Genomic DNA, 24,611 nt, shown 5'->3' with positions numbered 1-24,611 from the left:
TTTAAGTAGAATTACTAAAAGTACTTTATATTAGTTGGTTCATGATAACCACAGAAGAGCAGGTTCAAAATAGAAATATTAACAAGTCAATAATCATATTCAAATTAAATGACCTGTTATGCAAGGGAGGTAACACAACGACCTTAATCTCTGGAACTAGTTTAGGGGTTAATTTTTCTTTTTACTGGTCATTTATGCATTTGTACTTTAAAAATTAAGAATATAAAAGATTTCTAATCCCCTTTTATATACTTGACATATATATGTGTATATACACTCACAGAAGAGTTTTTAAAGTTACCTCATGCTTTGAGGGGTAAGCAAGATGAACTGCCTGAAGCGCTGGGAGTCTGCCATCTTGAGTATCATGTCCATCGCGATCCTCCGGTTAACCATATCCTGGAGAAGAGAGCAGAGGTCAGAGTCGCTGCTGTGACGATCATGCTCCTGTGGAAGCAGCACTCTGCTGGTTGTTCAAATCCCCGGATTTTTATCCAAGGATTATCCACTACCTTATCTGTGATGTCAAGCAATCCATACATACTGGGAAGGCTAGTATCTAAAATTATTAGGGGAGAATAACTGAATACATGTATCTTCCAGGAATTTATATAGTCAAAGTATCTGTAAATATAGCTTCTTGCCTCAAATACATTTAACAATTAAAATATCAGAAAATATTCAAAAGATACAACTAGATGTTGCAGAGTGAATCTAATTTCTACAGTAATAATTACTCAGGAGAACGGTATGAAAAGTGACTAGATTCACTTATTGTCTCTTAAATTTTCCCTCAATGATTTAAGGTGTCCTAAAAACTGTCCCCATCACCTTCTACAATTTGTATAATATGAATCAATTTGAATTTACAGACTAATTTCTCAAATGAATCTTTAAAATAAGTTAAACAGCACATCAGTGTATAGGGAAAAAATGCTTGGTTATAACAGGTTTTGAAACTAAATGAATTAAACTGTGTGCTTACATTTTTTGAGTTAAGTACCAGAAAAAGGATAAAAATGAAAGTACCCCCCCCTCCTTTTAAAACTCTTGAAACTTGAAAACACAGTCAAATGAAACCACATGTGGCCATACAGCATGATGGTTTAGAACCTGGGTTCTGGAGGCAGACAGGGGCCCTGCATCCTGGCTACACCGCTCTATGGCTCTTATTCTATAAATTCTTCCATCGGGTATATTTGTAAAGTAATCTAACAAAGTTAACAAAAGCAATCAGAGCTAGCCCGAAATGAATCCTATCCTTTCAAAACGCTGCCCTGAGGAAGCCTATCATTTTAATAACAAAGCTGCCAATGCACCAAGAAATATTTATTCATTTCCTTTGGAATGGTTCTCAGAACTTGGGTACATTTTTCTGAATGATTTCAATAAGGCAAAATGTCATTCTGATTAAGAACCTCTAAGTTTCTGAAAAGAAAGAAATTGTTCAGAATTAAACTTGACAAATAATATGGGTGATAAGTCTACACAATGGCATTTTGGACAAAAATATTATATGGAAAGAGCAATCACTGTCTATGATTTCTGAATCAGCTTTGAAGCCAAATCTCAGAGGAATTTTTAACTAATCTTCAGCAATGATAGCATAGGGGGGAAAAAAACCATTGAAGGCTTATACAGCACTTATAAACATGAATTGTGATTTCGCAAATAAGCATTTTCTAAATCCTATTTATGGGCCAGGCATTAGGAGGTACAAATATGATTAAGACATAGTTGATAACTTCAAAAAGTTTACAGTTTGGTGGGTGATGTAGACATGAAAACAGGGGACTGCAATAGAATGAAAAATATATAAACATAATATATAATAATAAAATGTGTATAATATATAATACTATATACTATAAAATATAAAAATAATATAATTGCATGAGTTGATGTAAGGTGGTGCTGAGGAAGCTCTGAGAAGTCCCTAATCCTGCCTGGCAGGGTGGTGGTCATGGAGGCTACATAAAGGGGGCACCTGGGCCGAGTCTTGAAAGATGAGTCGGAGAGTGACACATGACAAAGAAGGGCACAACGGGCAGAGGCGCAGTGTTTGGAAAATCACAAAACAGCTCAGTCCAGCTGAAAAAGTCAGCGGATACTGCATCATGAAGGGTCTCAAAGTCACCCTATGGAATTAAACCAAAGATGTTTAAACAAGCGAGTGACCACATTTAGATTTATTTTAGAAATATAAACCTGGCAAGACAGAGAAGGAGGAGTTGAGAAGGGGCAGGATTAAAGTCTGAGAGCCTGGACAGAAAACAATGACAACGAGCAAGAGGTGAGGGCAGGAGGGTAACAGGGAGGAGCGGAGGGCAGAGACCAGGGAGATATTTTAAAAGTGGAAGAGAGAGAGGTCAGACTTAATACGTCACAAGGAAAGAAGAATTGCAGATAAACCACTGGTTTTGCAGTTAGGTGTTGGGTTGATAATGGCAATTTGTGACTAATCAAGGAAAGGAATTCAGGAAAAGAAAGGCTTTGAGTGGAAAACGAACTGAGTCTTAGACATGCTGAGTGTGAGACGTGGGTTGCTCACTAGATGAGGTCTCACAGGTAGTTGAGCACAGGGGTCTAGAGAACAAGAGAGATGCCAGGATGAGATGCTTAGATTTGGTAGGAATCCAAACACAAGTAGTAGACTGCGGGACTGTGTGTGTCTGTGGGGGGGGGGGGGGGGGAGTAGAACATGATACCCAGGAAAATTAACAACACTATAAAAAACAAAGAAGACTCAAACATTTCAGGGCACCTGTATTAGGGGAGGCAGAGGGGCACACTGAGAACAAAGAGGAGGTAAGACACAGTTTAAGAGATGGATGAGCAGTCTGTGGTGCCACAGACTTCAAAGAATTAAAGTTCATTTATGATTTTTGCTATACAAGTTCTGCTGAAGTGGTGCAGTCTAAACCCAGGCTACAGTGGATTTAGTAACGAAGGTGGCATGAAGCAGTGAAGAGGGACTAACGGCTAACCTGGGCGGCCTTACTATGTGCCCGCACCACCTAGTACGGGAGCACAGTGCATGCAGGACCTCGCTGGAGCCTCACTCTAACCCCACGAGGTAGGAAAGGTTAATAATATTATCTTATACATGAAGAAACTGAGGCCCAAAGAAGACAGATACTTTGTCCAAAGTCACCGGGGTAACTGGTGACAGAGACAGGTCTCAATCTTAAGTTTTCAAACTTCAGAGTCCAATGGTCTGGCTCCCTCGTGTTACATATACTGCTCTTTTGAAAAGTGGCTGTGCAGGAAGGGAGAGAACAAACAGTGGTGAGAGTCAAGGGTGGAGAACTGCTTCTAATTTTGTGTAAAAACGGAAGATGGAAGTAAACTAGGGAAAAGGCTGCAATCCAGCACAGGGCCCCCGTCAGTGTGGTATGTTAGCGATGGAGAGAAGTGGAATTCTTTAGCCCTTCTCCATCACTTATCACAGACTAAACTGTCAAAGCAGGACCTTTTCTGTTACGGGTAAAACTAAAGAGTGAATTGCTTCCTTTCAAAATATACATTTTAAACAGTTAAAAAAATTACAGAATTTAAAAGTTAACACTACCATGTAGACATCAAACTCATCCAGGCATCTGAAAGGAGATTCAGCAATGGACCACAGGGAAAGAATGAAGCAAACCGTGGAAAAAGAACGTTCTCCGCCAGATAAGGCCCTCATGTCATTGAAAGCAGCTTTGTTTCCCTCTCCAGGCTGAACCTTGAATGAGGTAACAAAAAAACAAAGTACAGAAAGTTAATCTCTTTACAAAAAAAGGTTGGCTACCATTAGAAAGGATGAATCTATAGTAAAAAAAAAAAAGATCAAAATCATTTAGTGACTTGGAAATGACATCTATTCCATTTAAAATATTTTAAAATATTTTAGAGTAAAACAGTGAGCTGTATAATGGTGGTCTCTGTTTTACTGTGAGAGAATCAAACTGAAAACATTTTCTTACCATAATGAGATCTAACATACCAAAATTCCAAAGGCTTAATAATAAAAGTACCAATGTTAGGCAAATGTGATCGAAATAAATTATTTAAACTATACTAGTCCTTCCTGAAGCTGCTATAGTTTTTTTTTTTCTTCTCTAGTTTTACTGAGATAAAATTGGCATTTAACATTGTATAACTTTAAGGTATACAACAGGGTGATCTGATACACATATATATTGTGAAATGATTACCACAATAAGGTTATTTAACATATTCATCAACTCACATAGTTTTTTTTTTTTTTTTGGTGGTGAGAATTTTTCAGATCTACTCTGAACAACTTTCAAGTATACAATACAGTATTTGCACTGGCATAAAAATAGACACATAGACCAATGGAACAGAACTAAGAGCCTAGAAATAAACCCATGCATATCTGGCTAACTAATATTTGACAAAAGAGCCAAGAATATACAATGGGGAAAGGATAGTCTCTTTGATAAATTGTGTTGGGAAAACAGGATATCCACTTGCAAAAGAATCAAACTGGGCCCATCTTATATCACTCATAATAATCAACACGAAATGGATTAAAGACTTAAATAGAAAACGAAACTGTAAAACTCCTAGAAGTAAACATAGGAAAGGACCTATTCATCTTAAATACCTTGTACCCTTTGACCACCTTCATCCACTTCCTCTACCCCCTCATCCCTGGCAATCACCATTCTATTCTCTGCTTCCATGAGTTTGGCTGTTTTAGATTCCCCATATAAGTGAGAGCATATCGTATTTGTCTTTTTCTGCCTGACTGATTTTACTTAGCATAATTCTCAGGGTTTATCCATGTTCTCACAAATGGCAGGATTTCTTTCTTTTTCTTTTGGCTGAATAATATTCCACTGAATGTAGGTATGTGTATACATATATATGCACACACATATGTACGTACACATACCACATTTTCTTTACCCATACATCTGTCATCAGACACCTGGTTGTTTCTATGTTTTGGTTATTGCAGATAATGTTGCAATGAACATGGGGGTGCAGATATCTCTTTAAGATAAGGCTTGCTTTCCTTTGGATATATATCCAGAAGTGGAACTTCTGAATCATATCGTAGTGCTATTTTTACTTTGTTGGGGAATTGCATCCTGTTTTCCATAGTGGCCGTACCAGTTTACATTCCCATTGACAGTGCACATGGGTTCCCTGTTCTCCACAATATTTGCCAGCATTTGTTATCTCTTCTCTTTTTGATAACAGCAATTCTAATACATGTAAGGTGGTATCTCATGGTTTTACTGATGATTAGTGATGCTGAGCACCTTTTCATGTACCTGTTAGCCATGTGTCTTCTTTGGAAAAATGTCTATTCAGGTTCTTTGCCAATTTTTAAATTGGATTGTTTTGCGGCTATTGACTTGTATGAGTTTCTTACGTATTTTGGATATTAACTCCTTATCAGATAGATACATGGTTTGTAAAAATTTTCTCCCATTGTATGGGCTGCCTTTTTATTTTGTGTATCATTTCTTCACTGGGCAAAAGCTTTTTAGTTTGATGCAGTTCCACTTGTGTTTATTTTTGCTTTTAGAAGCTTGTGCTTTTGGTGTCAAATCCAAAAAATCATTGCCAAGACCAATGTCAAGGAGCTTTTTATGTCTTCCCCTAGGAGTTTCATGGTTTCAAGTCTCCCATTTGTCTGTAATCCATTTTGAGTTGATTTTTTGTGGGTGGTGTAAGATATGGGTCCAGTTTCATTCTTTTGCATGTAGATACCCAGTGTTCCCAACACAGTTTATCAAAAAGACTATCCTTTGTCCATTGTATATTCTTGGCTCCTTTGTCAAATATTAGTTGGCCATACATGCATGGGTTTATTTCCGGGCCCTTGATTCTGTTCCATTGGTCTATGTGTTTATCTTTATGCCAATAGCATACTGTTTTGATTACGATAGTTTTGAAACATAGCTTGAAATCAGGAAATGTGATGCCTCTAGCTTGTTCTTTTTTCTCAAGACTGCTTTAGCTATTAGGGGTCTTTTGCGGTTCCATACAAATTTTAGGATTTTTTTTTTCTTTTTGTGAACAATGCCTTTGGAATCTAGATAGAGATTGCACTGAATCTATAGATAGCTTTGGACAGTATGGACAATTTAACAATATTAATTCTTCTGATTCATGTACAAGGGTTATCTTTCCATTTACTTGTGTCTTCTTCAATTTCTTTCATCGATGTCATAATAGTTTTCAGTGTACAGATCTTTCACTCTCTTGGTTAAATTTATTCCTAAGTATTTCATTGTTTTTTATGCTATTGTAAACAGGACTCCTTTCTTTCTCTCTCTCCTTCTTTGGCTTCTTTTTATTTATTTATTTATTTGTTTATTTATTGGAATATAATTGCTTTACAACGTTGTGCTAGTTTCTGCTGTACAACAAAGTGAATCAGCTATATGTATACGTATATCTCCTCCCTCTTGATCCTCCCTCCCACCCTCCCCATCCCACCCCTCTAGGTCATCACAGCGCACCCAGCTGAACTCCCTGTGCTATACAGCAGCTTCCCACTAGCTATCAATTTCATGCATGGTAGTGTATATATGTCAATGCTACTCTCTCAATTCGGCCTACCCTCCCCTTCCTCTACTGTGTCCACAAGTCCGTTTCTACGTCTGTGTCTCTTTTCCTGACCTGCCAATAGGTTCACCGATACCATTTTTCTAGATTCTATATATATGTGTTAATATACAATATTTTGTTTTTCTCTTTCTGACTTACTTTACTCTGTATGACAGACTCGAGGCTTATCCACATAACTACAAATGACCCAATTTCTTTTTGTCAAACATTTATAAATGCCAAGATAATCTTTTGTTACTTAAATTCTAGTGACATCTAGTGGTTGAACTGCTTTAAAAGTAATCACTGAATGTCAGACAGATGCAAGAACAACTTAAAGAGGCTCACACTGGCCAAACAATAACAGCAGCAATGAACTGAAATACATACACTCTTTTAAAAATTTCGCTTTACTAAGTAAGTGTTCATGGGAACAATAAAAAAGCAATTAGTGAGAGAACATTTTCATGTAACTTCCTAAGATAGTATAAGTAACATTAGAAGGAACCTGATTTCATTTTGACAGAATTCCAGATATACATATATGCACTCAAGGTGAAAAAAACAGAGCACCAACCAGTTTTATCACGTTTTAACAGACATACAGCTTCACACTTTCCAAAACAGTATTTGAAAAATTATTTGGTTCTCAAGTGAGCATTCACTTATTTTTTTTAATTTTCTAAGGGTTATAAAAAATTCTGAACTTAAACATACACTGAAATTTTATATTTATCACCTGAAGTCTGAATCCTCTATGAGAATCCAAATGAAAAAGCAACATTAATATAAGCAGTAAAAAGCCAAACAAAACCAACTAAACACACAGAAAAAAGCCCACAGAAAAGTAAGAACTAAGTAACAGGATGCAGTCTTTTGCTCCGAAACTGCATTTTGTATCATTCTAATGAATGAAGCCCCAGATAAATTAGAAGAAGAGACCCAAATTTTATCCCTGGCCTACTAGTAAACCCATCATGGGACTTTAGCCTCAGTTTTCTTATTGGTAAAATGAAGACTAGAAAACTTAAAGATTCTTAGAGCAATAATATTCTTTTGAATAACAGGGATGATAATATCAGAAAATCTAGTTTCAGTTGTCTTGTACAGTTATAGCTCTGGGGATAAATCATCCAAAAACCTGATACTTTTTTTTTTTTCATTTTTACTAGAGTATAATTTATATACAGTAAAGAACACAAAGCTTAAGTGTTCAGCTCAAATAATTCTGACATATACATACACATATATACACACACCCAGGTAAACACTACTCAGATTAAGAACATTTCTAGCATCTCAGCAGAAATGTGTCCTCTCCTGTTAACTACCAACCCCTAAAAGGTAACCACTCTTCTGACTTTAATTACCACGGATGGATTTTACTGGTTTTTGAAGAGTTCTGAAAATTGGAATTGCATTAATAGACCTTGCAAGACAGGTTTCCAAATGAATTCTACCAAATTATACTCCCACTAGCAAGGTATAAGTGTCCTAAGTCCACAACCTCAGCAACACAAGGTATTATCAGTCTTGTTCATTTTAGTCACACTAATAGGAGTGGGATAGTAACATTACATATAAACTTGTATTCCTCTGATGACTAGTGATACTGGGCACTTTTTCATGTGCCTATTAGCCACTTCACAAATTAATGAAGTTCCTGACTTTTAACCATTTTAAAATGCATTATCATTCTTTTTCTCAATTATAATTATTCTTAAAAATTTTTAGATATGAGTTCTTTGTTGCATATGTGGATGGCAAATTATTACTTGTTTTAATATTAAAACGGAAGCATAAAACTTATGGCAATTAAGAATAGTAAGCAAATATTTGAAAAGTTTGCCCCGATTATTTAGAGTGGAGATTTGCTCTTGACCTCTTGACTACATGATTTTCAATGTTATATCCCACACTCCCTCCTTTAATGCACGTGACTATGAAAGAATCCAGACACACAGACGTCACAAAGTTGAAAGTGGTGGCTTTGTTTATATAAAAGAAGCTAGATCTAGGGACACCTTCCAAAATAAGTAGCACAAAGACAATTACATGGGGCCAAACATTCTTTAAGAAATTATTTTCTGGCTTCCTATAGTGGGACCAGAGAATACAGATTTTCTATAATGTTCCACATAATTTAAAATGCTGTGGAAATTTTAAAAGGGAACCAGTGGAGTGAAAAGAGAAGATAAAACATTTGTCACAGAAAATAAAATTCCTAATTATCACCATAAGAAGATAATGTGGTTGTCTGGGGCTGGGGGGGGCATAAAACAGTGGCTTTACTCAGTAAAATCAATTTAATTTTCAACACTTCGGCAAAGACTATCTTTAATTTAAAACTAAGTTCTTTTGTTTTCCAGTGACAACAGATCAACATATCATTAAAAGAAATGAAGCAGCTAATTCTTCTAGTAATCATGTAAAGAATTAAGATACTTACTGATATAGTAAGAGTTTCATTCTTGTGGTCAAAATTCATTTTTCCACAATATGCCCGCTGAGACAATAAATTGTCAAAGTACAATTTGCATCGTAAAGTCAAACACCTTGAAAAAAGAAATTGGGCACATTAGAAAGATTACAAAGACACAGAACTGTATACTCAGCATGATCTTTAAACCAACATGTAAGACCAGACGAAAATACGCCAAGATGTTAACACTGGTGCCCATGCAATAGGTAAAATTTTAGGTGATTTCTGCCCACATCTTTATATTTCATTTGTCTCCATATTTTACATTTCCTTTTATAATATACATCTATAAAATGAATAAAAATGGAATACCACATATAATAAAACCCATTATATTACAGCCAGTCCATGTGAATGTATCAATCATTCAACTAATTTACATAAGATATCCCCCTAATACAGAAGAAATAAATCTTGTCCTTGTGAGGATTAAACTCTAGTAGTGTAACGATAACGGTTAAATGGCCTATTCATTTGCCTGTGTCCGCCCAACGTTATAGTAGCAAAAATGGCAAGGGCAATCTCTTAATCATGTTCTATCTGAAATACCTTACACACTGCCTAGCACAACACAAACTCCACTTACTTATCAGATGGTATTCTGCTGTAAGGAAGACCTTTCCCTTCTTCAATTATTTACTTACTCACCACCTTTCTATTTATAAGGATGCAGTCACAGATTCTTATTTTATTCATTGAGTTACCATCCATTACTGTTCTCATTTATTTTGGTCCTCAAATTGTTCCATATATTGACAATGGGAGCCCCTTCAAGCTGCCTCCTATGCCCTTTTATCATGACTCTACGTTTTGGGGGAGCACTTCCTTACTTTCTGGTATAGCACGAGGCTCATCTGTACTTTCCCTGCTTAACTCTGGTATCAGCCATTTCTCAAAGGAACCTTGATTCCTTCTGGTGGGGAATGATATTTAGAAAATTAGATCTGGATGACACGTGACTGGCTAGTTTTCTTAACATCTTTGCTCTTTAATAAGTCTAAGGCTCCTCTCTTTAGAATTACTATTATTTTATTCTTTTCCCTCCCAATTCCCTTCCTAAACTGTAATAAATCTCCACATCAGAAAATACTGATAGCATGAGTTTTCTTTTGCTGCCACAACTATTGCTAGCTGGTTTTCAGAATTTTCTGTTAATTTTTCTTTCTTTCAATACTGATATGTATTCTTCAACTGCTTCCACTCATGGGATGACTAAAAGAGACTGTCCTCAGAAAATCACAAGGTTCCCCAGTGTAAAAAGATAAACAATTTAAAAAACTGGACCACTTTTATCGTCCTCCAAAGACTGGATAAACAATATAAAACATGGCAGTGGTTAAGAAACATATCAAGATAACAAACTATAAGACCAATACTTTTACAGAAAATGTTCTAAAAACAAACCTCCTGAAGAACGCTATGAAAGCAAACCCTACTGCTTCTGGAAAAGATATAGTGATAAGCATCAGATTTACTCTTCTGCATGGAACAACTAGAAAACTGGACAAAATCTATGAAACAAGAGTCTTTGGACTCTGGACACCGGGTATCACAGGCAGTTCCAGTCAAAATGATCTCTGAAAGATGGGAAACAAACACATTGAGCCCTCTAGACGCCCCAAATTACTTTTATGTTGAGTAAAGGGAGGACTTCCCAGGTTGCACAGTGGTTGGCAATCCGCCTGACAATGCAGGGGACATGGGTTCAACTCCTGGTCCAGGAGGATTCCACATGCTGCAGATCAACTAAGCCCACGTGCCACAACTACTGAAGCCCGTGACCTAGAGCCCATGATCAGCAACAAGAGAAGCCACCGTACTGAGACGTCCATGCACCACAAGGAAGAGTGGCCCCTGCTCTGTGCAACTAGAGAAAGCCACACATGCAGCAACGAAAACCCAATGCAGCCAAAAATAAAAATTAATTAATTAAAAAAAAAAAAAAAGAGTAAAGGGGAGTGGAAACCCAAGCACAGTCCAGAAGTCTTTCTGTTTAGGAATCTGGGGAGGCCAAGGCACCTCCGGTTCACAAAGCAGCGTCTGGGGAAGAGGGCAGCAAAGAGAGAGCTCTAGAGGACCACAGAGGGGCTGGGAGAGCCTCAGGCTGAGCACCCTCCTCATCAGTGTCTGTGTGAGGATACTGCCCGAGGCTGGCAGGAGAAACAGCCAGAAGAAGCAGAAACAACCCTCTAGGTCACCCAGAGCCAGGAACAGTTCACATTCCCACAGGCACGAGGGGAATAAAATCACAAGGTATCAGCAGAGGACCCAGAAGAGCATGGCTTCACAGGTAGAAAAAAAATTAGTCCTTGACCAAAGCCTGCTCTGGTCCCACCTAACAAAACTTAAAAGCAGCCTCAAAATGAGAAAATTAAAAACTCTTTAATTCAAGTCCTAATAGCATGCATATAAAACTGAAACACATTTCAAAAGCTAACTTATAGTTTAATTAAGAAATACGGTCAAACATGCAAAGCCTGTTTTTCATTACGGCTTTATCTCAATTTCCCCATATGTACTAGAACTACATTAAAACAAAAATTCTACAGTCTTAAGATTAGAGTTTTGGTATAAAGACAGTTAAAAAGCATGTTACTGAGGGAATGCCATAGCAAAACAGAGGTTAAGTGGGAAGACTAGGGCTGCCTTGGATCCAAGCATATCAAGGGCCAACCCTACCCACACACTGTGCTTTGGTTTATCTCTGTTGCTTGTGATTTTAGCTGGGGTTCATTTATCCCTGTGAATCTGTACAGTTCTGGGTATATTAATGATATCCAGTTTTGCTGATCCTGTATTCATTCATTCAACCAATATATATCAAATTTCTACTATATTTCATAGGTACTGGGGATACAGCAGTAAACAAAACAGAGACTCTGTATCCATGGAGCTACACCATTCTAATAGATTACCGTACTCAACTGAGAAAAGGCATCAACAGGTCCTATCAAAACTCATATCTGTTAAGAACATGCATGGTCCAAGAGTGAAACAGTCTGTTTCAGGACCAGTGAGCTTGCAAATGGCCCATTTAAGCAGAGACTGAACAGCCATCCATGAGATATCCAGTGAAGTATATCTAATGGAATCTAAGTTTAAAAAGCTCACTATTAAAGTCCTTTTAAATCCAGAATTCTCTGATTAAATTATAGGATCCAAGTACTACCACCGTTTCTTTTCTAATTGAATCATGCAAGTTCTTTTAATTTAATTTTATTATTTATAAGGGAGAATGTGAAAACAAAGGAAAACAAAAATGTATACTATGTGGTAATATTCTTAATGCACTTACCTTCTAAATTGTTGATATGTTTTATATCTATGGGTCATTATTTCTTCCAGTAATTTAATAAACCTTTTTAAAGTCCTTACTTTGTTATCCAGATCAAGATAGGTTTCTCTTGCTTCTTGATACTGCCTATTTTATGAAAAAAATGTTAAGTAAATAAATGCCATTCAATGAAACATAAAGTAAAATCTCAAGTATACTTAACAGGAAGAACAGGCAGTGCAGCGAGTTTTAAGGGGGCCCAGCAGTAGCAGATTTCATAAACGCCGAGATGAAATACACCACCAGGATGCAAGTGTGCTGCCCTGACTGGGGAGAGCTGTTAGCAGGGCTCGGCAGAAACAAAGTGCAAGCCCCAGAGAAGACAGAAAGGTGGTGAAGAAAGTGCCCAAGTGGGGCCCAGTGTGGCAGATCTTAAGAGAACACCAGCAAATACAGATCTTCTAACAAGGAAAGGATCACACCAGAAGGCAAGAAGTGTTCCCACTAGTGACAGATGCCAGTGCGGAAACAGAAGAACACAGGGTAGGCATTAGGATCCCCCCAGCCCCAGCCTGACCAAGACAAGGTCAAAGAGGCCGGGAAGACATGGCTACCCAGAAGTGCTATTGTGGAGCCAACAGTGCTATGTGGAGCCAACAGCTCGTGGCTGTAATAAGGGAGAAAAAGATCCTGACAAAGGATGAAGAGCAAACCCTGGACAAGGTTCTCAGTTATCTGTCTCATCCTCCTTCAAATATCCAGTCCAGGAAAATCCAACCAATTAAAAAATGAATAACAAAAAGAACATAAACAAAGCACCATACAAAGATATTTATGGGGAAAAAAAAAGAGCTGGGAAAGAACAGCAAAACTCTCTCTACAGACAAAGAAAAGTTATTAGAACAATGTTGTTGCAAAGCGGATTAAAACTAGGAGAGTGAGTCAAAAATTATCTGCAATCGGGCTGTAGAAATTTTAAAGATAATTTTTGACTCACCCTCGTATAACTGAACATGATAAATTAAAACAAAACAAAAGAAAACATGACACAAGTGCTACCAGGAAGGAAAACCTCAAAGGAGAAATGAAAGAACTGAAAGAACAGATAAATAAAGAATTCAAAGCTAACAGGGAAACAACAACTGGTTATAACCAGACAAGAGGTGAAATAAGAAACTGCAGAACCCAAGGTGCAGGTAGCGGAGTGTAGACAAAAACCAAAACCCAAAACTAAAAAACAAAGATACGAAGACAAAATGAGATGATGCACAGGAATAAAGAGAAAACACAGAAAACATCAACAGAAATAGAGATCAGAAATGAGAAAAACCAACAAAACAGGAAAAAAAACAGATAAAATGGTTGGATAAAATAACTAGAGAAGAAAAAGTATATGCGATATATGTATAACTGAAGACCTCTAAAAAGAAAACTAAACAACAGAAAATATTTAAAAGTAAAATACAAGAAAACTTTTAAGAAATAAGACTTACATCTATGTATTTTTTAAAAAGCACTGTGTATACCAAGGAAAGGATTATAGGATTTGACATTCTGGATAAGGTAGAGAATTTAACAGATGAGTATCATCATACACACACACTCAGGAGAACAAGGGTTTCACACGAGGCTAAATTCTCTTTCCAACTCAAAAGCTAGGGACAAATAATTTTGAACATGCAAAAATACAAAAAATATTACTCCTATGGCCATTCTTAAGGATACAATTAGAGGACCAATAACTTTTCAGATGGCTAAACAGTCATTTGGAAAAAGATAAAACTCATTCCTCACATCAAAAATATTCACAGAAAAAGAAATATAAATAAAAAGTCCTTAAGACATGGGAAGATGTTAACTACATTAGAGAGAGGTGAAATGCAAATTAAAATTACACTGAGGTAGGGACATCCTACGTGGCGCAGTGGTTAAGAATCCACCTGCCAATGCCGAGGACACGGGTTCAATCCCTGCTCCAGGAAGATCCCACATGCCACAGATCAACTAAGCCTGTGCACTACAACTACTGAGCCTGCGCTCTAGAGCCCATGAGCCAAAACTTTGAGCCTATGGGCCACAACTACTGAAGCTCACATGCCTAGAGCCTGTGCTCCACAACAAGAGAAGCCACCACAATGAGGAGCCTGCGCACCACAATGAAGAGTAGCCCCCACTCACCACAACTAGAGAAAGCTCATGTGCAGCAACGAAGATCCAATGCAGCCAATAAATTAATTAATTTTAAAAAATTACACTGAGGTGTATGTGTGTGTATATATATATTTTTAGGAAATATATCCATCAGCAAAAAGAATCTAAGATAATCACACATCGCTTAGGCTGTGGGGAAATAAGCACCCACTGCTGACAGGAGTGAAAAGAAAAAGCACAATCTCTAGAAAGGGGCATCTGCCAAAATGGAGTTTATCCTATTAAAAAAAAAAAAAACCCTAATATAGACAAAATAACGCATGTACAAAATTATCTGTTGTGTGCCACCATTTATAATAGCAAAAAATTTAGTTAAAAGTCAACTATCCATCAGTAGATGATTAAATACTGAAAGCATATTTAGTAAATAAGATAAAAGAAAAGTGAAAAAAATTCATTGTCTGCCCTTTCACACTGTATTTTTAAAAATGAGGTATTATCTATTTTAAAGAAAAACTTCTGTTACTATTTGTGTTTCTTCCCCATTTTCCCCAATGTTTGTTAAAACAGAATTGAGATCACTCCTATTTCCTGCCTTTCTTAATATGAAAAATTCTTCATACAGTTTAATAGCTATAATTTTTTACTGTAATTCATTCATTATCCTCCATCTGTACAAAATTTCTAGTTTTTTAGTGTTATGCAAACTACTATGTATACAATAAATAAGCTACAGGAATATATTGTACAGCACAGGTAATACAGCCAATATTTTATAATAACTATAAAGGGAGTACAACCCACAAAAATTCTGAATCACTATGCTGAACACCTGAAATTAATATATTATTGTAAATCTCAACTAAAAAAATAATGCTGCAATAAACATCCAAACAAAAATTGTTTTTCTCATTTTGGATTATGTTATAACAAAAAAATTACTTGACCAAACTAAAATTTTTAAAGGCATTTAACATAAACTGCCTTAAAACTCTTCAGAAAGACTAGTAACAATAACATCTAACATTATGTATCCTATATATTCTGTTTATTATGGATTACCTCATTTAATCTTCATAACACCTCTGTAAGGTAAGTACTATAATTATCCCCATTTTATAAACAAGAAATTTAAGGTTCCAAGCGATTACATAGCTTCGCAAAGTCACTTTAGTAGGCAACAGAATTTGCAATTCAAACTGAGGTACTCTTGCTTCAGAACTCATGTTCTAACTATACTGGAGCTTCCATTTTCCTTTAAAAAAAATTTTTATTTATTTATTTATTTGGTTGCATCAGGTCTTAGTTGCAGGAGGTAGGCTCCTTAGTTGTGGTTCGAGGGCTCCTTAGTTGTGGCAGGAGGGCTTCTTAGTTGCAGCTCACGGGCTCCTTAGTTGCAGTTCACGGGCTCCTTAGTTGGGGCATGTAGGCTCCTTAGTTGTGGCATGTGAACTCTCAGTTGCAGCATGCATGTGGGATTTAGTTCCCTAACCAGGGATCAAACCACAGGCGCCTGCATTGGGATTGCAGTCTTAACCACTGCACCACCAGGGCAGTCCCTAGAGCTTCCATTTTCACAAGTAATATAAAAATATCCATTTCACTGAAATCTCACTGACATGAAATATGTTTTTTTTCATCTTGATATATATGAAAATGGTTTCAACTGTTTTGATTTGCATTTCTTTGATTACTTCTGAAGCTGAATATCCTCATGTCTCTATGAATCTTATAGGTATAAAAATGGCAATGTTAAAATGTCATTCTGTAATGAGTTCTGTAATAATTTCAAAGGAAAAAAGTTTATTATTAGTAATACATGTATGAAAGACTAGTTTAGCTATATATGCCATAGCAACACTTTACCCAAATTTAAGATCTATATATAAACGTTATTTTTTGTCTCAATATTATACATCTGTGGATAATATCATAAAGTAGAAAAGCGAGCAATCACTTACCTCATTATTTCCTCTCGATCTCCATGACTAGCATGTTCTGCCTGTATCTTCTGTCTTAATCTATTAATTTCTTTGTCTAGAATTGATGCAGATTTTTTCACTTCTATCCGCTCAGGGCAGATCTGTCTTGCTTGTGACATTTTCTCCTAAGATAACAGATGTTTAACTTTAAAACTCTTCTTTGATCTAACAATTCACTATGCTACTTGTGCCAAAATATACAAAGGAGAATTCCGAACTTATGTTTAAGAAATGTATTTTAATTACATTCAATATCAGTTACTGTTCTAAGCTTTATATTGAGAATACGGTCCAGAGTTACCATAAATCTTCCAGAGAAAACTGCATTAGTGTACACAACTTTAATAATTTGTAACAGCTCCATAACTTCCTAGTGACATAAATTTCAAGTAGCAGTTATGAAAGGTCTGGCACCCAGCGTGCTGAGGTCAGATATAACTTTCTGTGTGTTTTAGGATGGATTCTGAACACCAAATAGTACTGAAAACACAAAGACCCTCGTGTTTATAAAATAATAAAACTCAAAGCACTTCCACACATAGTAGTTATATTCATAACATTCATATAGTAAGTCTTAAATAAGTAGGGCAATGGATTATAGAGTTTAAATTATTTTCCTAAGACATGTAAAAGCAAAGCTGAAATCCATCTCTTTAAGGTTAAACCATGGTTACCTTCAACTTATTCTCCTCTAAAAACCAGGCTGTTACTTTCAGTTGTCAACAAAGTTTATCTAGTAAGTAAGAGCTGAGTTGCTCCTACTTAGGGGCAGGGAAGGCTTTTTCTGACATAAAGCTGCCATGCACTTGCCAAGATGGGCATTTAAGGAGCTATTACAAAGGAGGGAGTGCCATTTTCCAAATCACTCAGAGACTGGGGCTGCTGCAGTCCTGCCTAAAGTCATCTTCATGTTGGTCTAAGAAGTCCTCATATGTTGAGAGTCCCTAAGCCTTTTCCTCTATTGATTCACTGAAACAGCTGTTACTTCACACAAAACAGATATTCATCAGACAACCTGTCTATGTTTGGAAGACATGACATTAAGGAAAACACACTTTAATAATCGTGATTAAGGTCATAAACAAAACAAAAATTGATGGCTAACCTCTAGTTCTTTTTCCTTCATATCTAGTTCTCGTTTCTTTTTATTTAAAGTATCCAAGTGTTCTTTTTGCTTGTCTTCATAATGCCGTTTCCCTCGTTTTTGGTTATCCACTTCAGAATCAGCAAGGTTTAATTCATCCTGTTTAAATAAACCAAACTAATCTATAAAGAAAAGACTGCTTTAAAAAATTACCAGTGGAAGCATAAACTAATTGACAACTCAATAAAGTGGACAGGGTTATGCTGCTTTAAGAGACAAGTGTTAAGGTCATACCCATATGTATCTGAAGAGAAGGAAGGAGTTCCCCAACCTGAGAAGTCACATTATCATATTAAAGTTCTTCTATGAAGTCTCGGTACATTATGGTGCTGTCAACTTTATTTTGGTAAACAAGGTGGTTTCATGGGAATCTAACATTATCCTGAAAAGACTTAAAACAATGCAACTGTTGGATATTACAGGGCTACCTGACAGAGGAAGCTTGGTTTTAAAAAATGGTGAGTTGGGGTGGAAGATGTGAAGAAATTTAACACTGACTTATTTGGTCATCATTTCTGGAAGTATAACCTCACAATTTTGAGAACAAAATAAAACTGTAAAGAAGCTATCCCAAGATCACCTTAAAGAGAAATAGTAGTAAACTATAAGGTAAAGATGCATATTGTAATGCACAGCAACCACTAGAAAAACAAAACAAGAATTGTAGCTAAACAACCTAGTAGAGGAAATTTTAAAAAGGAACACTAAAAATTACTTGGCTAATTCCAAAAGAAAGAAAGAAAGAGAAGAAATACAAACAAGAACAAATAGCAGCTAACCACTACTTTTTAAGATGAAATATCAAGTGCTTTCTTTTTTAAGATTAAGCAGAAGGCAAGGACGTGTAGTCCCACTGCTTCTACTTGACATTTATTGGAGGTCCTGGATAGCTCAATTAAAATAAGAAAGGGAAATAAAAAGTATACAGACTGGACAGGAAGAACAGAACTGTATTTAAAAGAGAGATGACTGTGTTTAAAGAAATTCCAAAGGAAAAGCTTTTAAATTAATAAGTGAGTTTAGAAAGGTCACTGGTTACTAGGCCAATACAAAAATCAGTACTATTTCTACATAGAAGGAATAATTGAAAAATGAATTAAAAATCTTTAACAGTTACTCTAGTACTAAGTACTTAACCAGGAGAAATTAAAATTTATCATACAAAAACACACACTTGAAGGTTTAGAGCAGCTTTATTCATAACCACCAAAACTGAAACCATCCAAATGTCCTTTAATAGGTGCATGAATAAGCAAGCTGTGGTACATCCACACAAGGGAAATACGACTCAGTAATAAAAAGAATAAGCTATTGATCAGATAATGATAATATGAGTAAATCTCAAATACACCATGCTAAAGCAAAGAAGCCAGACTCAAAAGCTTACATATTATGATTCCTCTTACATGATATTAGGTAAAAGGCAAAACCATAGTGATAAAGAGCAGATCAGTGACTGCCAGAGGTTAACGGTGGGGAAGGCTTGAGGGAATCTGGGGGTTGGGGGGGAAGGTATAGTAGAACTGTTCTGTATCTTTTTTTTTTTATAAATTTATAAATTTATTTATTTATTTAATTGGCTGTGTTGGGTCTCTTCTGCTGTGCGTGGGCTTTCTTTTTAGTTGCAGTGAGTGGGGGCTACTCTTCGTTGTGGTGCGCATGGCTCCTCATTGCCGTGGCTTCTCTTGTTGCGGAGCACGGGCTCTAGGCATGTGGGCTTCAGTAGTTGCAGCACATGGGCTCAATAGTTGTGGCTCACAGGCTCTAAAGCGCAGGCTTAATAGTTGTGGCGCACGGGCTTAGCTGCTCCGCGGCATGTGGGATCTTCCTGGAGCAGGGATCGGACCGGTGTCCCCTGCATTGGCAGGCAGATTCTCAACCACTGCGCCACCTAGGAAGCCCTGTTCTGTATCTTGATTGTGGTGTTGGGTACACAGCTTTACGCATTTGTCAAAACTTACAAGTGCATACGAAAAAAAAAAGAGTAACTTTTACTCTACTTAAATTAAAAGATGACTTATTAAGTGTGTTATATTTAAAATAATATAGATGGAAGAGAAGATCAAGAGCTCTGGAAAAAATCCATCACTCAGCTATTCTAATTACACAAAATACAGCTCTAATCACGACAAAGATGCCAATGCTGAAGACATGTGAGAAAGGTTAAAAAAATTAATTCATGAAATGTAAATGGAAACAAAACAGTATTTCTAAATGTTAAATACATCACTTTGTATATGTGATTCTGTGTTCAGGTAAAACTAATAGACCGAATGACAAGTACACATTTTGATTATTTTGCCTAATAATTTCATATATGAATGGTGACCAAAATACATTTTCCTTTGTTATTGGAATTTTCCCTTGTTATGGGAATCTTCTTTCTATTAGATACAGTAAACAAATTTCTTTAAAGGAGGCACAATCTGGTTAAAAGATTTTATTTAGAAGATGATATATATACATAGCCACCAATTATGGCCGCTTTCTCAAATACTGATACATAGGTTGATTTTATCATCAATTTAAATGTGTTAAAGGATATACAGATTTCCAAACTCCACCTTTGGAGATTTTATTTTAGTAGGTTGTGAATTCCTGAATCTCAATTTTTTAAATGGTTCTTGATTTAAGAACCACCAATTACACTGTAGCCAGTTTGTCTGTTTCTTGAGCCTTGTGCGGGACACAGGCACCGTGATAATCATGTTCAACCTCAAGAATCAGAGTTACAAAGAAAGAGAAACAGACACAAAGCAAAACAACAGCTTCAGGGAGGACAGAATATTCAGAGATATGGAAAAGAACATGTGAAGTATCTAAAACTGCAAGTATGTACTTCACATAAAAGAGTAAATTTAGTCTATTTCCTGACCTAAGAATGTAATTTACTGCATCTTGTTCCTACTGCTAAAAATAACTATCACCCAAGGTAGACACTTAATAATATACAGCTTTTATAACAGAGTTCTATTAAAAATAAAAACACTGTTATATGGAGGATGGAGATAAGCTGCTCCTTTACTTTGAGGAGAATAAAAGAAAATGGGTGCAATTTAGGTAGTAGGAGATATTACACTTAGAAATTGGAATAGCCTATGAGACAGAATGGTTGAACACTAAATTTTCTAAGCATTTTTGGTAGAAACTTTCAAAAGAAATATGTCCATGTTTGCTTTAGGGAAGCAAATCAGCTTTATGGAGCCAAAAGGGTCAATTATATCAGGGCAGATTTGTGCTGCTTAATCTTTTCTCCTAACAACTCCAGAAAGGGAAAGACTTGACTTATAAAATAGGACAAAAAGAACTTAATGTTCTTTTCTCCACATTTATCATGGCTTTTGATTTGTCCTTATATAGTTAATAAATATATATCCTAGATACCATCAAATTTAAAACTAAAAAGGAATCAAGAGAGTATTTCCTTTAATTTCATTTTGTTGATGGTGAAACAGAGACTGAGAGATAGTAAAAGCCGGTTAGTGATACTCACCTTGGTTTTGGTGTGAGGACTAAGTTGGATTACATCTAAAATTAAATTCTGATGTAGCCCTAAGTCTGTAGAGCTTCTAACCTTTAAGAAAGTTCAGCCTTTAAAAAATAGGCTGAGATGCTATAAGGGACAGAATCGCTGAAAAATTTTATTCTCTTTGATGCCTATATAACCAATTTTAGTTACCCGACAACATTGGATAAATGCTACAGTATGTAGTATAGCACTTGCTTCATATAACCCTACATCAATTATGAGGTTTTAAAAAGCTATAAATCATTAGATCTTGGAATTTTAAAAAGCACAGTCAGCCTCAATCCAAAAAACACTCATGACCTCTATAAGAAACTCAGAGGCCCTGCTACTCCTATGGTGCACACCATCATTCTTGATGTAGGTCATGCTCCCTGTACAAAAAATTTAATTTGCAACTAAAGCATTCAGCTTGCAATGTAAATCAAAATAAACTGTTCAAAGTGAGAAAAATATTCCCTATGCCAAGATTTCAATGACTACATATCTGAACAGAGTATTCCACTCCTCACCACTCCTCTAACACAAAAGGAACAAATGTCCTAACAGCAAACAGATTATATCTAGAAGCTGCTAATATATCACGATGACAATTTCTGAGGAATTAAATTCTTTTGTTAGTCAAATCTTCTTGGTCTTGTTGTTACTGATGGCTACTGGGATGTGATATTGCAAAGGAAAACCCTCTTGGCTACTGGCTGACAGCATGCAGGTTTACTGAAGGGCTCATCTAGCTTTCACTTATTTGCAACCAAAGCAAAGAACTAAGACCGAGAATTCTTACTGGCTTCTACCCATATTTTCTGCTCTTGAACTTAGACTCCCAATTCCAGGAGTTGCTTTAGCCTACAGGTCCCTAAAAGAGCATAATGCAGCTTACCCTTCATTTTTTGTTTTTAATTTTAAGTTATCTGGGATAATTCAGGTGCTAATTATTTCTTTTTCTAAATGTTTCAGCATATGTCATCATTTTGGTTTTAAGTCCCCCTGCTCAATTCTTCGCCCATTTAAAAATTTCTTTTATCTCACCTTTCTTTTAACTTCACTGCTCTAATTCCTCAGTTTTGAATTCTGTCTCTCCTACTCTTGACAATTTTCATACTTATTTTATTTCTTCTTATATCTTTTCTTTTAAAAACTAATTTTGTCTTCTTTTTTATCTTGGACTTTTAGTCTTTTTAATTCCAATTTCCTGTAGTAACTACTTTCTAATTGTCTTTTTCAATAGTTCCTTAATGCTGTTTCCTTCCTCACAACTTTATTATTAAAATTTTATATTCTTCTTAATCGGTAACATCATTTTCCCATTTTTTATTCTTATCTCAAAACAGAAAAAAAGTAAACCACCTTGCATTACAATGGCAGGCAGGAATCATAGCTCTACAGAAAGCAGCTTTAGAGGCCACTGCAAACAGGGAAAAGCTGTTTCTACTCAGCTCCTCCTCTAACTTCCTTTAATAAATTATGTTTTCTAAAATTGTCAATGGACACAATTATAGTAAAGTTCATATGCACACAAATTCTTTTAAACTTTTAAAATACCTAAATACACTTTGATTCAAAGGGTGTAATTTTCCTGCCCAAAAAAGCAGGTTATATCATCAATAAACTTCTTTCCTTTTAAAACATACTATTAATTCTTCTCAATGTCTTACAAATAAAACTTCAATTTTTGAGAATAATTAAGCTACTCATAAAAATGAGAATGATAATAAGCTACTGATAACAAAGCTATTAAACATGGTGAAATTTAAGGAATTTAACTGTTAAATAACTTTATTTCCCTAATTTGGTTCCAAAAAGTATGTGCTTAAAAAAAAAAAAGCCAACTGAATTCTGGCTTGAATATAACACAGATATGTTAATAAATGAGAATTGGGTAGCACTTTATTGCAAGTTGGCTTTTACATCAACTGATTCTTGAGCTAATGAGGAAAGGTGGGACAAGAGAACAGGTAAGCATAGAAACAGTATAGACAGATAAGATATTCCTGCCTCTGGTTCTAAAAGAAGGAAAAAAATCTCACAAGATAAAAAGGTAACAAAAGCTGTAATTTTCTGGGGGCACAGAAATTTGGCAATTTATTCTCTTTAAAGGTGTGAGCAGAGTGTTTAATTCTAATTGTTCTAATGATGAAAAGTTGGTTTACATCCCAGTTTTATGTAGTTATATTTACGTTCAGCCATAAATTCTGTTATGGGAAAACCTAGCAGGTGTACTGCATATATAAAACTGAAACATAAAAAATATATAGGAGAATAACGATATATACCTTAAGTGGATCTGCAAGCTCTGACAGCTGAGTAATTTTCTGTTTAATTGCATCATACTTGTTTTCTGCTTCTATTTTCAGACTTTTAAGATGTTCCATATTTCCTTTTTGTTGTTCCATATTTTTCTCAACCATTTTCATCTTGATTTTATTTTCCTGGGCTTCATCTTCCTGACATTTACAGAGCATACAGAATTAATTAAAAAACTTAAGTTATCAAACAGAAAAACAGCACAAACAATTCTGGAAGAGGAAAAACTCTAGGCTACAAACAAATCAGAATAAAATCAAATACAAAGAATATTACAATATTTTCATACTCTTAATGGTAAATTAGGAGGTAGAAGAAAACAGGCTTAAAAATTAAAAAAAAGATTATATTTAGAAGACAAACTATATTGTCCTTGAGGTCACAATCAAACAGGGTAACTTTTATTCTGTCTACTCACTTCTTCCTTCAAAATATAGTGCATATAAATATCATGTGACAATGTGTTAGATGCCGAGTAAACAAAAATAAACAAGACATAATCCATACCTTTAAGAAATTTAATCTATCGATAAAAGGAATAAAATAAAAGCAGAAAAACACTAAGTAGAAAACCAGATTACTAATAAAAAATGAAGACAAATTCTTATTGGAGTAAAGCTCCATCGGCGCAGGGACTTGATCTATTTTGTTCACTGCTGTGTCCCTCGGCATTTAACATGATGCCTAGTACTGAGTAGACAATTGGTAAATATTGATTCATCTCTACAAGATTCTGCAATCTATCTAATTCACTACTTATTGTAACCCAGGGAGATAAGCTGAATGTCATAAAAAGATGCCTAAGAGAAATGAAAATCAGAGTAACAATTTGTGGTGAATTAAAACCATTAGCTTGGAAAAAAGAAACTAATGCAAAGAGACCAACTACAAATGACTAAAAGATATCTCTAATACTGACACTGATTAATTGTGAAGAATACTATGCTAGGTAGTTTGGTTTGAAAGGGCACTGTTTAGATGCACATTAAGCTCTGATAAAGTTTTATTTCATGTATCAATAGAAGAAGACAAAATCAATTACAATGCATGCAAGTTATATATACAAAATATTAAGGAACTTGAAGGCCATACACCAGGCAGTTTCTACCTTATTTGTAAATGGAGATAGCAATCATAAAAAGGAGTCTCGAAAAAGGATTTTTTTCAAAAAGCTG

At 35.7% G+C, this 24,611-nt stretch overlaps 1 protein-coding gene across 3 annotated transcripts in view; it reads right to left on the bottom strand.

The window, feature by feature from the left end:
- Positions 1-24,611, bottom strand: part of SMC6 (structural maintenance of chromosomes 6) — a 70,526-nt gene that overhangs the window by 2,531 nt on the left and 43,384 nt on the right. For all 3 annotated transcript variants that reach the window (XM_057742072.1, XM_057742073.1, XM_057742074.1), the window contains 7 exons: positions 23,406-23,576; positions 17,568-17,705; positions 16,442-16,587; positions 12,351-12,476; positions 9,023-9,128; positions 3,572-3,724; positions 302-399 (listed from right to left, as the gene is read on the bottom strand). In XM_057742072.1, the coding sequence (XP_057598055.1) occupies positions 302-399; positions 3,572-3,724; positions 9,023-9,128; positions 12,351-12,476; positions 16,442-16,587; positions 17,568-17,705; positions 23,406-23,576 (938 nt within the window). The remainder of the gene's footprint in view (positions 1-301; positions 400-3,571; positions 3,725-9,022; positions 9,129-12,350; positions 12,477-16,441; positions 16,588-17,567; positions 17,706-23,405; positions 23,577-24,611) is intronic.

The sequence above is a fragment of the Hippopotamus amphibius genome, chromosome 7, assembly GCF_030028045.1.
Source record: "Hippopotamus amphibius kiboko isolate mHipAmp2 chromosome 7, mHipAmp2.hap2, whole genome shotgun sequence".
Classification (NCBI taxonomy): Eukaryota; Metazoa; Chordata; class Mammalia; order Artiodactyla; family Hippopotamidae; genus Hippopotamus; species Hippopotamus amphibius.
Note: the sequence above shows the minus strand (reverse complement) of the source record. Positions and strands in the feature narration are given on the sequence as shown.